Genomic DNA, 16269 nt, shown 5'->3' with positions numbered 1-16269 from the left:
CCTTTCTGTGTTGTTGTTCGGGTGACTTGGGAGTGTTGTCAGAAGGGGGCCAGTGTGGTTTAGTTAGCTGAATGTCATCTTCTATCTTAAAGGCTTTCCTCAGGGCATCGGCCTGAGGGGGCCAAACTACAGATATTTTGTTGCTATGTGCTTTGCTTTCATTGAACATTTTTGTCAGATTGTTTTCACCGCTGTGTGTTTTTTCTACTGGACTTAGGCTGCTAATGGAAAATCTCCAGTCAAGTTTCGCCTCTGAGGGGATAGGTCCACCACTTCCTGCGGGAGGATTCTTCCCAAGTCCATTATCATAGTTCCCTTTGGATTTGAGGAGTTGCTTGTAATGATGTCGACAGTAGAAGTGTCCAAGGAGAGAGACGTAATTTCCTAAACTGCAAGAGAAAAGATTTGTTTTTCCTTTAAGAATAAATAATGAATAATAATAATACATTATAGTGCCATTAAAACACCAAGACGTTTCTTAATTATAAGTGCAATGTTTAATTGTGCCCATGGTGACCACTGATTTAAATGAATGCAATATTTACCTTAATTTATTTCCACAGTGCTCACAGCAGAAACAGGATTTATGGTACTTTTTTTTGTCCACTATCAGAGCATCCATCGGATAAGCTCTCCTCCGACATACTGTGCAGAGCTCCGACTGTGGAACTCGAACCTGTTTGAAAGAGATAAAATGTAAATTATTTGATTTTTCTCCCACCCCCCTTAATTCCATGTGAAGATAATTTTTTATTTAGCTCACAATGCAACAACTATGGCTTTTCTTAAATGTTTCTATTATGGTTAATCTTGTAAGTACAAAGCAATAAAATATGGCATATGTATTAAAAAACGTACCACATACGGTTCATTAATTTGTTTAAATAAAGCATTCATAATGGTCATGAGAGTGAATGGTTCAGTGTATCATTCAGGATTTTATTGTATTCACTTGTCTACTTACTTGCAGAGATTTCCATGCATCTCTCAACTGCACTTAGGCATTGTTAGTGAGCACAACATAGAAGCTGGCATCAGGTTCAGTGCAAGCCCTCAGCCAGCGTGTACTGTAACGTTACACCGCAGGCTAATGGACAGCCTCTTGGAAATGCTGCAGTGCTTATTGTGACCCATTATTTTTAAATTGACATCATCCTTATTATATGCACTGCACACAACGTGTGCTTGTATTTTTTTCAGAGCTTTCAGTTGAATGACCTATCAGTGTTTGTTGAGTTGCCATCACATGATAGGTGGTCATAAAGGGAGGAAGATTGTCTCTGCACAAGGTTTGTTTTTGCTGTCGGATGTCAGAGGCAGAGAGCATCCTTAAACAACTCCATTTACTGATGAGGACCATTAGACGTATTTAAAAGCTTCAGAAAACTGGTGTACCTTTTGTCAAAGATGCACTTTCAAACAAATGTTATTGAAACTGCGTTCGGATGGACTGCTATTGATAGAACTACCTTGACATTTGGGACATACAGTCCTTATCCCCAGAGGATGAATCATAATATTTTCAGTGAACCCTTTACTTTTCCTCTAGCGTTTGTCATTACATCCCCAGGAGCCTCAGCTGGACTTTGTGGTTAGTCCCAATTAGTATAAGCATGCGAACACATGGCTGTAGCTTCTTCGACTTCTTGTTCTATAGAAAGCCTTCACAATTCCTACAATGCATACTGCTTTTGTGACACACCACAAACTGAATTAATTCCAATAAATCCCATCCAATACTCCATGCCATTAGTTTATGTTGCTTCATGCTGTAGGTATTTACCAGATGAGACAATCTTCGTCTGATGTGACATAACTTGTGACGTTGTCTCCTCAGAAATAGTGTAGCCAAGACTCTTAAAAACGGATTCACTCTCTGTCCATGTTTTCTGGAAATTACTCAGCAACGTATCAGTAGCGTCGTCATCGTAGGTTTCCGTTTGCTTTGCTGATGCAGCTTTTTTTTTAACTGCATCAGCGTAGGAAAAAGGAACCTGTTGGGTTGACACACTCTCAGAGTGCTCAGAGACAGCTGTCCTTCTTCCGGTGACCTTGTGACCAAACTTATCAACATCTGAGAAATGTTCTGTGATTGATTTGGTTTCAGAAAAGGCTGATGGTTCTGCTGGCACAATTTCTACCTCAGTTTTCTGAAGAGGGAGGGGGCTGCTCTGCCATGAGCCTTTCGCTGTCTCTTGAGGACTTTCCCGCCTTGAAGTGTCTGCTGTTGTTTCACTCAGGCTTGACACAGTCTCCTCCTGATCCCTTTTCTCCTCACTGAATGAGGAACTTTGCTCACCCAGTTCAAAAACATTTTTAATAGCCTGGATGTCAAAAGCTGGCATTTCCTGTTCCAGGATGTTTGTTTTCTCTTTGTCAAAATATGTGCTTTCAGTGTCATTGTAAAACCACTCTGTGAGTGGGATAAGCTCTTTTTTAACGAAGAATTTCTCTTCTGGTGATTCAAATTTGTTCACAAGACCATGCAGGTCCGCCCTGGGAAGCTCATCATCCTCTTTGTTCTTATTTTCTGCCTCTAAGTCCTCCATGTCTAGGCCCAATCGTTCAGGGATAGCGATGGGCTCCTTTCGCACATAGGTCTTATGAATTTCAGCCTTTTGAGCTTCTTCAAAAAATACTCTCTTTTCTTTCACAGATACACATGATGGCTCTGGAATATCTGAAGCATCAATAAGATCTGGGTCATTTTGACAAAATGGCATGTGGGGCTTACTTTGTATCCCACTTGCATTCAAACCGTCTGAAATATTAGCTTGATCTTCTTCTACATGTGCAGAATTTACATCAGCCCACTGCGCCTCTCTAGATAAACTCTTTTTCGACTTTTCTGTTGCAATAGTCTCTGAAGCCTCCACGAGTTGGGACTCGATTTTGATTTGCCGATGGAAAGAAGCAGGTGATTCCACAATCTCAGATCTCCTCTCTGAAATGTGTTGGGGAAGTAGCGGTGGAGGGGTGACGCCACGCGAGAGTTTGGCTGTTGTGTCTTTGAGTCGAGCCAAATTTTCTGCTCTGTCAAAAGTCGGAGAGGGCGTGATTCTAGTGAGCCGTGATGTTGGGGTGTCACACCTGCGAGGCGGGGGGGTGGGAGGTGTGTGTGGCCTATGCAGCAGGGTAGGTGATGGCGTAACTCTGTAGGGTGAGTCAGTTCTTCGCGTCGATTCAATGGTGATAAACGTCGGCGAGGGGGAACGCATCCTCAGTAACGGCGAGGGAGCCCGGAGGTCGACAGACTTGCACTGACTCACTTCTTCTTTCCGTCTTTCATGGGATGTCTTCTTCTTAGTTTGGTTCTCAATTTTGGCAGAACCAATACTGATCTTGGATATTCTTGGCGTTGCCCCACCAGAAACAGATTTCTCAGATATTAGCTCACATTCATGCTTCTCGATTGTTTCATTATCTTCTAGATGCATTAATTTAGCCTCTGCTAGTTTCGTCACACGTGAAATAATTTCTTCCCTTTCTTGAGCATCACTTTCCTCCACAGATTTTTCCCATTTGCACTTTCTTTCGGGACTCGTCAGCCAATCTGGAACTGTATTAAGTAGAGCCTTCACAGATTTAGAATCAGTCTTCTCTGAAACTCTTTGTGTCTCTGTGATTTGAGAGATTAACATTTGGCCCTCTCGCCTCTGAGATTCTTCTGTTCTCCCCGCTGTGGGCTTTACCCATTCATTTTGCTCTGACTTGCCTGTCACTGTAATTGGGACATCCCGACTTTCTTCTGGTGGATCCCCTTCGCTCTGCTGAATAGCTGTCACTTTTTTCCTTTTTTGAGATCCCTTCACTTGCTTTTGAACTACTTTTTGTTGCTGGAAATTCTGATCGCCCTTGCTTTCTGTGGTAATGACTTCTCTGTCGACTTGAATCTGCTCTTCATTTATACCTTTTTGGATTTGGGAAATTGCAATCGTTTCATGAGTTTTATTTGATTTTTCCGATGGCGCTGTATTGGTATCTTTGATGTCTGTCTTGGATTCTGTGGAAATCTCCTTACCTTGACCTGGCTGTGCAACCCCTTTAGACTTTTTTGACTTCTTTTTCTTTTTTGCGGGAGTTGGAGTTTCCTGTTGGCTGTCAGTAACAGCAGACGTGGAGGCAGCAGCAGCAGGTGAGGAAGGAACTTTCTTAATCCCCTGTTTTAACTCTGTCTTTACTTCTTTAGGTTCACTGATCACTTTCATCTCAGCAGCTTCCTTCACATTCACCTTGCCATCTTGTGAAACACTTTGTTTCTCGCTCTCACTGGATGTATTTGTCTCTACTTGCTTTTCTTGCTTATGGTTCTTTTTCACCTTTTGATTTGGTTTGCCTGCTTTTCCATTTGTATTGGCAGATACCTTTTCTGTTTGCATTGGCTGATCCAAAACTTTCTCTTGGCTCTTGGTTGGAGAATGATCTTTTTTTTTCTTGTTATCCCGCTGTGGTGATCTGGACTCTTTTACATTGTTGTCTTTTTTCTCAGATTGTGATTTGCTTTCATCCTTCTCTGTATGGCTTTTATCAGATTGCATTTCATCTTCGTTTTTATCACAAGGCTTGTTGGAGCTCTTTGTTTTGTGATTTTTAGAATCCTTCTTTCTTTCAGCCAACATGTTTTCAGTTTTTGAGACATCTGTCATTGAGGTCTGGACATTGTCAGCTATGACAGACATAGCAGACTGATTGGAGGAAACAGAAATAGTGTTTTGTGTAGTCGTATGCATCTGTTGTTTAACAGCAGATACTGATGAGGTCTTTTGAATGGAGACAACCGTATTTGTCTCATTAGAGACAATTTGCTGTTTGGCAGAAGAAGAAGATATAACTGTTGAATCAGTGCAGATTTTCTCATGGCTCGCGCTGACATTGCTGTGGGCGGAATTTGAGACTACGACATGCTTGGATAAATCACATAATGGGGAGTCTGAATGAACACTTAATGCCTTCATTTCAGCTGTCTCCTGTGTGATTTTTGATGCATTGTTATTTGACTCAGTATCGATGGTGGACAGCATTTCAAGAGCAGCGGTAACTGAGTCATGTATGTAAGTGGGAGTTGGAGTGGTTGGGGGGGTGTTTTCCTCCACCAGCTTCCGGTACTTTCCTTCTGCTTTTATTAATGGTGTGTTGAATTTAGTCATTTTCCCTTTCATGGATGGTGGAGGAGAGGGTGGAGGGGTGAATTTCACAGGAGAGATGTAAACTTTCTTTAGTGCTTTCGGTGACTCAGGCATTGGAGAGATTTCACATGAAACTGTTTTTGATGTATGTGTTGTTGTTTTTGATTGGTTTTGTCTCATTTCTACCACTTTCTCAGATGTAAGGTCCACTTGCTGTGTTTTACTGAATTCCGCTTTAGGCTCCAGCTTTGGGACCGGGTGTAAAACTGGAGCTTTCACTTTTTTGACCGTCATCTTTTTTGCTTTTGCTGGTGAGGGATGAATTTCCTGTGTTGGCATGCTCTCCAGTTCCTGTTGAGAGGGAGGAGGTGGGAGATAGTCCTGCTCACTGGTTAGTGGTGGTGGTGGAGTAGGAAGGCGATCAATGTCAGAATCAACACTGGGAGGAGGAGGTGGAAGGTCAGCATCAGTCACGGGTGGAGGTGGGAGAGGAAGATCAGACTCTAGCTCATGTGGTTTGAGGATATAATCATCAGTTTTTACTTTGGTTTTATCTAATTTTTTCATTCCCTTTCCCTTTGACTTTAAATTACGAAATTCTGTCTTTAATGTTTTGATGCCGTGATTTTGGACAATCGTTTTATGCTCCACCACAGTTGTTGATTGCTGAGCAGATTGCTCCACGGAACTTGTCATTGTTCTAACAATATCAGTGTCATTAGAGATGGAGTGCGTTTCTTTTGATGTCTCAACTGAATTAGCAGTTTTTATCGTTTGTATGTTCCTCTCTGCATCAGCAGTTATGTTTTTAACCGGAGGGCTCTGCTTGACTCGAGCTCTTCTGTATGATCCAAGTCTGACTTTGGGAGCTTCACGCTGTGCTGTTTCCAACAGCGACTTAATAGTGCCTTTAACGTTACCCTTTATCACTTCTTCTTTCTCCAGCTGAGATTGCTCCTGCGTCTGATACAATGACTTAATTGACATCTTCACATCACCCTTTACGTCACGTTCGAGGCTTGGGCTCCTTTCCATCCTCGGTGAAGGCGGAGACTCCATTAAGAGCTGAATTGTTCCTCTGACGTTCCCCTGAACATCTATTTCCTTTTGATACGTCTTCCTCTCACTGGAGGCATCGTGCAGACTTTGCATTGCTGTGCGAATATCGCCCCTCACAATTTCTTCTTTTTCAACTTCCTTCACTGCTTGCTTTGCCAGCTCCAGAGATTTGAGTGTGGCCCTCAAATCTCCAGAAACCAAATCCTCAACAACAGCTTCAACTCGAGATGTTGATGATTTTTCAAGAGATTTTAGAGCCCCTTTGATATTTCCCCGTATGATATCTGGCTTCTCCACCTCTTTGTATCGCTTTTGAGCCTTCTCCAGGCACTGCAGGGCTTTTGGTATGTTGCCTTTCACCACCTCCTCTTTCTCTACAATAACCGTTTGATTTGCTGATTCAGACAATAAATTTAAAGCAGCTTTCAAATTGCCTTTGATGATCTCCTCCGTTTGGAGTCTTTCCAATGAGAGGGTTGGCTCTGACATGAAAACCTTTACCGTGTTTTGAACATCACCAGGTATAACATCCTCCACTGTACGATCAATTTGCGTTTGATTACGGCCGAGGATGAGTTTAGTGCCCTTGATGTCACCTCCAAGGATCTTCTCTTTTTCTGCTCTGTCAGGCTCAGTCTCATCAGGTCCTACGTGGAGCTGTTTAAGATAGTCAAGAGCCCCAGATTCGATGCATGTGGAATAAAAGTTGACATTTCCTTTTTCAGTCTCATCTATCCTTATCTTCAATGCCTGATCTTTCTTGTCTGAGATGGACAGTCTTTGCAGAGCACTCTTTATATCTCCTCCTACAATGTCCACTTTTTCAACATCAACATTCTCTTGTTTATTGAGGAGAGAATATAATGTCATCTGCACATCTCCTTTTTCGTCCTCCTGGATAAGTATTCCATGTTTTGCTGAACTGCTCTCATCAAAAAGGTTGTTTATAGCTTCCCGAATGTCACCTCGTAATATTTCCTCTTTTTCAATACTGCTATCACTCTCTTGGTTGTATAGTTGATGCACCGTAGAACTGATATTACCCTTCTCTTCTGAATCTATGACTATCTGCTGCTCCAGTCTTTCCTGTCTGTTCAGCAGGTTCATCATAATACTCTGCAGATCTCCCCTGATGACATCCTCTCTTTGAATTTCCGGAGCCTGCTTATTCATTAGCTGGTATTTTGCCATCCTAACATCGCCTATTTCATCAGCTTCAATGAGTATTCCCTTCGACTTCACCATTTTCTGACTATAAAGTTCCTCGAGAGTTCCTTTGACACTCTTCCCCAGGATTTCAGTCTTCTCCATTTTCGTCTCGTTAAAGTCATCGAATGGGGTTGTTTCAAATAACCACCTTGTTGTCTTTACATCCGCTTTGGAAATCGCCTCTAGTGATGTGATGGTTGAACTTTCGCTCTCATCTACCTCTTTAATGTGATCAAGGGGGTTTTTCTCAAAGAGCCAGACTGAATGTTTAACATCTCCCTTTTCAACCTCTTGTTTTTTAACCGTTTCAATCAGATTTTCAGAGCTCATGCTTCTTATTTTGTCAATGGACTGGGTTTCAAATCTCCATTTCGCAGACCTGACATCACCTTTTTGTATTTCACTCACATTAACCGTTCTAACAGATTCCTGCGATAGTGTGTCAGACTCGAAACGATTTTTGTTTATTCTAACATTGCCTCCCTGAATATCATTCACTGTTTTTATGAGAGTCTTATCTTCTTCAGAAATCCTGTCAAGTGGTTGTGTCTCAAATTTCCACTTGGCAGAGGTGACATCTCCTTTTTGCACATCTTGTTGCGTGACAGATTTAATGATATAAATCTCATCACTGTCTTTGATAGCATCAAGGGGCTTGGTTTCAAATTTCCAACGGGTTCCGACCACATCTCCTCGTGTTACTTCTTCACTTGTGACAGTGGTAACCTCGTGGTAAAGTCCCTCTTTGTCCTGAATGGCGTAAAGGGGCTGATTTTCAAACATCATGGTGTAATTTCTCACATTGCCCCTTTCATCTTCATCACGGACAATTTTTCGCATTTTCATTAGCTCTTTGTCCGTCTCCTGAATTTCATCTAAGGAGTAGGTCTCAAAAATGAAACGCCCTTGATCTACATCTCCTCCTTGTACATCATTCACTGTGCGGCTGCTCATGAACTCCTCTTGGCTATTATGTATTGTATCTATTGATTGGTTTTCAAAAAGCCATTTGCAGTTCACTACGTTTCCTCTTTGTATGTCCTCAGTCTGAACTGTCTTAAGCTTTTGCATGACTTCCTCAGATGTAGAAGTCATAATATCAGATGTTTGGTTTTCAAAAATATACTTCATCCCAGACACGTCTCCAGACGCAATATCTATCTCAGTGACGCGCTTGAAAGAGCCCGTCTCCTCCCCAGAAAGGTTCTCCAGTTTCTCTGTCTCAAACAGAAAACAAGCTGTCCTTACATCCTTTCCTCGAATGTCCTCTTGATTGACAGTGCATGTTTTCAGAATAGTCTGTGTCTCGTTGTGGATAGTATCGAGTGCTTGTGACTCAAAAAGCCATGTGCAGGTTTTGACATCTCCTTTTTGCATTTCTTCAGATTCATTTTCACCGTTTAACTCCGCTCTTTCATACAGGGCGTCCATTGGTTTTGTCTCAAATAGCCACTTGCAGGTTTTCACATCACCCTTCATGTGGTCAATATTTGTTTTTGTCTCCATAACCTCTTCATCTTCAATATTACTGAAGTACTTAATACCATCAAGAGGTTGTGTTTCAAACAACCACTTTGCGGTTTTAACATCACCAGACTCTATTTCTTGTTTGGATATGCCCTTGATAATTTGGTATTTATCAATGCTTTCATCAAACTGGTCGATTGGTCGCGTTTCAAACATCCACTTGCACGTTGTTACATCTCCTTTCACGACCTCTTCCCGCCGCACTGTTTTCACCTCATGGAAGTGTCCTGAGCTGTCTTGCATGGCATACAACGAAGTAGACTCAAACAGGTTTGTATTTGCTTTCACAGAACCGGATGTTACACCTTCTATGAGAATCTTTTGAGATTCATCTCTCCAGTTTAAATCTGTGCTCTCAAACCTTTGCGTGTAGTTTGAGACGTCAACTCTATCAATTTCTTCCAGGTCAATCGTTCGGATGACTTCTTTTTTTTCCTGTCTGATCTGCTCCAGAGGTTGGCTTTCAAATCGCCACTTCTGATGTCTGACATCACCCTTCTCCTCATTAAGTGCAACTGTTTTTTTCAATTTGCCAACCTCCGCAAGCTCCTTCAACTCCTCCGCTGGAACTGTTTCAAAATATTGTCTGGCTGATCTCACGTTACCTGCAATAATGTCCTCTTTTGTCGGTAACTGAGTATTTGAATCATCTTTTAAAGTATCCATTGGCTTGGTCTCAAATGCCCAGCAGTTCTTGCGAACATCTGCCCTACAGCTTGTGCCATCCTCCTGTGTGAGGTCGTCCTCAACATTTACAGTGCGAGTAACCTCTTTCTTCTCCTCCCTTATGTGCTCTAGTGATTGACTCTCAAAGCGCCATTTTTGGTGTCTCACATCTCCTTTCATTTCTTCATTTATTGTTGCCTTTTGAAGTTTTCCAACCTCAGGGTCAGTTTTCCTCTCTGCTTGAGGGCTGCTTTCAAAAAAGTGCCTCGCAGATCTAACATTGCCCCCGATAATTTCTTCAATAGACTGGGGTCTTGCATTGGAGTCATCCTTCAGATAATCCATTGGCTGGGTTTCAAACACTAAGCAGTGCTTACGCACATCAGCTCCAGTAACCTCTTTCTTTTCATTATTTGAGCTTTCCCACTCATTGAGAGAATCTAATGTCTTTATCTCAAACAACCATCTACCCCAGTCTCCCTTATTGCTGTCCTCCATGGAAAGACTACAAACAAGTTTCAAAGATGTTGATTCTGTGTTTGTCATGTCCAGGGGTTGGGTATCGAAAAGCCAACGTGACGCAATGGAGTTCTCCAATTCACTTTCAATTTTACGCACAGACTTAATCTCCAGCATTTGGCTTGATTGTCCCATGATGATGCATTTAAACTGAGTGTCAAATGTACTCGTAACAGTTTTTACTTCTCCATGGATTTCCTCTAAAACTGACCTCAGGCTCAACAGGTGGCTCTCGTCAATGGTCTCAGTATGACCAAGGCTTTCCATGTACTTGTTGTCAATCATATAAATAGTAGCATTTCCATCATCCTCTGTGAACACAATCTCTTTTGTTAAATCCTCCACCTTATGCATTTTATTTAGAGTGTCCATTGTCTGGGTTTCAAACAACCAAGCAGCAGCACGGACATCTCCTTTATCAAATTTGTTAAATTTGTTTTTATATTCTGTTGAGTTGATATTGTCTGAACTCAGCTCATCCATTGGCTTGGTCTCAAACATCCAAGCTGTATGTCTCACATCTTTTCCAAGAATCATTTCTTGGTCAGTTATTTTGTTGTTGTCATCATCCTGTTCAGGAGTTTCATCCTTAATGGAGTCCAGTGGCTTATTTTCAAACATCCATCGCATTGCCTGCACCTCCCCGGGGAGAATCTCCTCCCATTCCATGTATTCTTCATCGTTGATATCATCGGGACTACCACCATCCTCCTCATACACGCACTCCTGGTTCTCTAACTGGTTGTTCTCAGTTTCGGTGTAATCATTGTAGTATTCCTTTTCTATATTCTTACGAACCTCAGGATGAATGTGCTTGTAAAGACGTTTCAGCTCATACATACTCCTCTGCTTGCAGTAAGCTTCTTTGTTGAGTGGGTATTTGGAGGGGTTTGCCGGTTCTGGAGGCTCAGGTGAGTAATGGCACGCCAGAATATTTTCATCCTCTGGTGGCATTTCTAGTAAGTCTGGAGGCGGGGGTGGAAGATAGTCCAAATCCTCAGGTGGTGGGGGTGGAAAGTCCTCATAATCCAATACTTCAGCCAATGTGTCTTCTGCTGCCTCATTAGCAGATGCTTCATACACCTTACTAGTCACAGTGTTGTTTTGTGTCACATTTGAGGACCATTTAGCTCGATTGATATCACGTCCAATCTTTTTAAGGAACACAAATAATATAGTGGGTGAATAACAATAAATCCATTTTATTACCCCATAACAATTCTACCCATAATACATTTGCTAATTGCTACCTTTTCAACACTTACTAATACATTGTACAAATTTGATCATGAAACATACATAATCTCACATAACATTAATCCAAGATTAATTATATTGAATAATTATTTTCTTATAATTATTTTATAAATTTTTTTTGCCACAAATTAATCAATCTACGAGTTATATAATCCTTAATAATCTTATGAAGTCAAATACCATGAATACTATTCATGGTTTGCATATTTTAAGCAGTAGCAATTTGGTGAATTTACTTTCTGTTTTTACCTCTCTATATAGAAATGTCCTTGTGGAGTCATTCCTGCGCTGGATTCAAATTGCCCTCACACACACGAGGGATTCACAGGAAATGATGCATGTATGTTATCCAGCTTTACTGTTATTAATGGTATCTAATGTTTATCAGGCTCATTCTAGGTCACTCTCCTAAAACTGCATCAGAACTGTAGATCAGATTGTGATTCCAACTATTTTTGACTGATTTCTTCATTAATTTAAAACAATGAGTTTATTTCACTTCACTGCAACCAGATATATGAGTTGCTAAATACGTGTTTGCTGTAGTATTTAACCATACTTGCTGTTACCACCAGTAACCACAAGTGTCGTCAAATCAACCCAGACTTAATCTTAAGGATGGCAACTTTAATTAATATACTACATTTAATCTCAAATTATTATCCTAAATTAAATATTCTGTCTTTTCATATTTTAGTACTTACTGCTTAACTTAAGTGACATGTACAGTACATACTTACTTTAATTGGTTTGTGTGGAGCAGCCTCTTCTATTGTTTTCTCAAAGTGTTCCCTTAGTTCTTTTGTAGTGTACCTGGGAAACTCCTCTTCTAAAGGTCAGCACAGAAACAAGTATAAAGGCAGACCATGAATTAGTCAGGCAATCAGCGTATGTGACAGAGAATACAAATAGCCAAACAACTTCCTACCTGTTTCGATTTGATGGTTTTCAAAACTGGATGCAAAGTCATTGTCACTGTAAGACACCTAAAAAATTAAAAATTAAAAAAAGACTGATGATAAGTGAAATACAGAAATTCCCCATTTACTAATGAATACTACACATTTTCCATTACATCAGTATATGTGATGTTTTTTTTTCAAGCTATCGGAGACTTCCCCAAAAACATTAATGACACAAATATGATTTATTGATTACAATTACTCCCAGTTTTACCTAACAAGGCACTCAAAGTGTTTAGCATTAGCAAAACTGTATCCTTCTGCCTGCAGGAACAGTGACAGAAAAAGGGAAGTACCATCGCTTCTTGGTTGAAATGTTGCTGCTGGCTGCCTGGGACGACCTGCCTGCTGCTGCTTGACATCGTCACCTCAGAGTTGGACATTTCCTGTGAAGATGAAGACAGTGATTATCAAACACATTGAACAATGTGTGCATGCTACACAAACACAGAGCTACATCTCTCAGTCTCACTTCACCACATTGCCCGACGCCACAGATAAGTTTACTCCACTCAAATTTACTTCACCAGCCAAAGCTTAAAATTACACAACTGAATACCATGGAGAGAACATGCTGGACCAGATTGCTGAGGGCAGTTTGAAATGACTAATCACAGATGGAGGTATGATGACAAAGAATGTGTCAAGCTGTTCACTCAGACCACCATAGTAAAATATAAAATGGCATTCTTTTCCACTTCTTTGGGAAGTTTCTCTCTGAATGGAGCTGCGATATAAGTGTTGTAAAAGCACCCTGAAGGTTTTCCTGGAAGCTGTTAGAAATGTCAAGTAATGTCTGTGACTTAAACCCACACACTTTGCTACAAACCTCCGCATTGGTGCAAGGTTTAATAAGAGTCTTAGTGTTAATATTCTGCCTAAATGTTGTATTTCCCTTGCAAAGGTCTGCATGCAGTCACACAATTCTAAATGTAAAGGTAAATGATGGAAACAGGCTCAGGTCAGAAGAAACATTCCCATCATTCAATCACAGCCATCTCTTTCATGCTCTCAGCCTCATGAATGGATATAATGTGTTCTGCTTCTGTACCTGCACAGTTCTGTGATGAAAATGGAACTGGGTTACATTGTGTGATGTTGCAGTTTCCTGGGTCTCAAATTGTTTCCTCACACTGGCAAGTCCCCCGGGCAGGGAACAAATCTCCGACTCTTCCATGACCTAATGAAGCAGGAAATATCATTAGCTGGTTCCATTTCTACATGCCCAGAAATCAAACTGGTGCTTAATAAGGCTATACTTTAGTGCAAGCCTGCCGTCAAATGTGGTACAGCTAATGCTTCGTGTGGATCACTCTCTCACATACACAAACGTTCATAATATGATGGAATAGATTCAGATCTACATAAGGAACTGTGAGAGCTCTTTCAACATACAGCCAACAATATCCTATGTTTTCTGCAACCTTCCTCTGTATTCTGTAGTAGAAACATGTCCATGCAGAAACTACAGTACCCTGCAGCGCTGGAGGTGGTGTCTACTCGCTTGGAGACAGCTGGCTGGTACACGGCTTCACAGTTGGTCAGTGGGATGACCTCTGAGCCCACAGAGAGAATCCGGTTCCTCTGGTTTATATCTCTTTCAGGAAGTCCTGCCCTGGTTCAACCTGCGCTGCCTGCAGCTATGTCACAAATAACCATTACACTTTTCAATACAATGCTTCTATGTTATTAAAGGAACAGTTTGCAGGTTTTAGTGGCATCTATTGGTTTATGGTACTAAATACCCCTCAGCTCATCCCTTCCTAAGCATGTTGGAGAACTATGGCCTCGAGGTATGGATAGGCATCTTTAGGATTTTAGGATTTTAGGATTTTAGTACAACTAGGAGCTACTCTTTTCAATACTCTTATTTATGACGAAATAGTTGCTTTTAAAAACATATATAGAATATTAAAAACAAATCAATTCCAGCAGAGAAGTTTACAAAAAAAAGCTTGCAGCGCAATAATAAATTACGTCAAAACATTACGATTTTTTAAATAAAAACACCAGTAACATTGAGGCTTATCAACACTACGATCTTTAATAATTTAGCATTGGGGCCAATTAATACAGAGAATGCATCCCAACCTTCAGATAATTGGAAAAGCTAACAGTGTCCTTTCTGGGCTGCTGTAGAAACATGCAAGATGGCCGACTACCTGGAAGGGGACCTGCTTCCCAGGTAGATATACATGGCTTTTTCTAAACTAAGGAAAACCAAACGATTCTTAGTTTCAGGTGTTTATACACTGATTAAAACATAGTTATGAATATTATACTACATTTTATTGTATTCTGCCAATACATCCCCCTAAATGTTACACACTGTTCCTTGAAGTATCATCAAGTTTTAAAAAGGTATCATACCTACTAGAGTGAACACATGCAACTAACCTGCACTGCTAAGGGGGTCAGACAACTTTTATGTTTGTGGCGTTGTTTTGTTTTTAAAGATTTTTTTTCTTTTAACAATATAAGCCTGGTTTAGTATGTTCCAGTATACTACACATTACATGGCCCATATAGTGATTATTCTATATGTATTATAATGAACACTGAAAAGCATTCAAAACATTTAGATTTTTGAGTACATTTTGTGATGTTTGGTCAGGTAAAAATATTGACTAAGACTTCGAAATTCAAGCTATAGTAAGCTTTAAGGGTGGTACCATAGTGCAGGTTGGGACTTGTGAGTGGTGCCTTTTGTGTCATCTAAAGTGATCTACAATCCTAACCAACAACACACCTGCCTCCTGACATTCAGTTACTCACGGGATGTACAGTTTGTATCATTCTATTTATATATGCAGTTATTGTATCATGATGTGAAGTGAGTTTGGTCCATGCTTAAATGTGGAAGGATTTAGAGACAAATGATGGTCCACAATTCTTATTTACTAACAGTGTATAGGGGTGTGATGTCTCCTTGAAATGGTCCCTAAAGATGACTTACATAAAGTCCATGTTGCCACTAATATTTGATCAATAAAGGGACTGATTGTAATCAGCATAAACATGTATTATGGGGTTTAGGGGATCATCCAGCAAGTGATATTAGCAGTCATTACAATCTTTCCTTTCTTTTCCTTCCTTCATTTTAGGCATATTTAGAAGTTATGTCTGGAATTGCATCAGTCAACAGTTCAGAACCAAAGGAACATTATTGTTTACCTGCACGGTATTGCAATTTGCTAGTTAACTCTCAATGTGATAGTTAACTCTTCCAACTATTGTCTATTGTTGCCAATTCAATTAACTTGTGGATTTAATTATGCCGATGAAAATAAGAGGATAAAATAGGAATACAGACTGTTTTGATGTTTGAAAAAAGAGCAGCATCAAAATAAGACTATCCATTACTCTGATTTTAATGGCATAAAAAAAAAATCTGCTCTGTGGTCTATTAGCACTTGAAGCCATCCAGCTCACTGTAATATCAAGAATAATGTCAGCAGAGCTGCCAGGCTGGGGACATTAAATAATATTTCACACCTTTAATATCATTTCTGGCAGCAAAGGACAGATTTAATCACTGAATACAATTTTTCAAAGTATTGAAAACCCAATAAAGTACAGACTCCAAAAACATCAAATCAATTTTTTAATCAGTTCTTTGAGTTACAGACAACTGGAAGTGATAAGCTATTTCATTATTAAGTAAGCTAAATAGAGGGCTCAAGAAACTGCAATTGTACCCCATTAATGCTGCTCTCTAAAAATATTTGTGTATTGCACTGTTGTTGCTTTCTATTGACATATTTGGATTTGTATCCTACCAGTCCCCTTTGGTCTATTTTAGCCTTGGAGAATGGTAAGTATGTTTGTTACATACATAGCTCTTTAAATGAGAGAATTTTAGTTACATATTCTAGTTCAAATATTGACTTGCAGTGAAACTTGAGTGGAACATTCTGTACTGCAGCATATTAAAGGTAAGGAAG

The 16269-nt window shown here is 40.3% G+C and overlaps 1 protein-coding gene across 1 annotated transcript; it reads right to left on the bottom strand.

Annotated features, from left to right (window-relative positions):
• Positions 1-252: 252 nt before the first annotated feature.
• On the bottom strand, positions 253-13502 carry xirp2b (xin actin binding repeat containing 2b; the record flags this gene model as incomplete). Its single annotated transcript, XM_079230850.1, has 7 exons — positions 253-389; positions 546-676; positions 1784-11258; positions 12104-12192; positions 12292-12349; positions 12622-12711; positions 13377-13502. The coding sequence occupies 6 exons, from the start codon at positions 13500-13502 to the stop codon at positions 585-587; spliced, it is 9930 nt and encodes a 3309-aa protein (XP_079086976.1). The 3' UTR covers positions 253-389; positions 546-584.
• Positions 13503-16269: the final 2767 nt, after the last annotated feature.

This window comes from Taurulus bubalis (assembly GCF_910589615.1).
Source record: "Taurulus bubalis genome assembly, chromosome: 15".
Lineage (NCBI taxonomy): Eukaryota > Metazoa > Chordata > Actinopteri > Perciformes > Cottidae > Taurulus > Taurulus bubalis.
The sequence above is the reverse complement of the archived record's forward strand: the minus strand, read 5'-3'. Positions and strand labels throughout refer to the sequence as shown.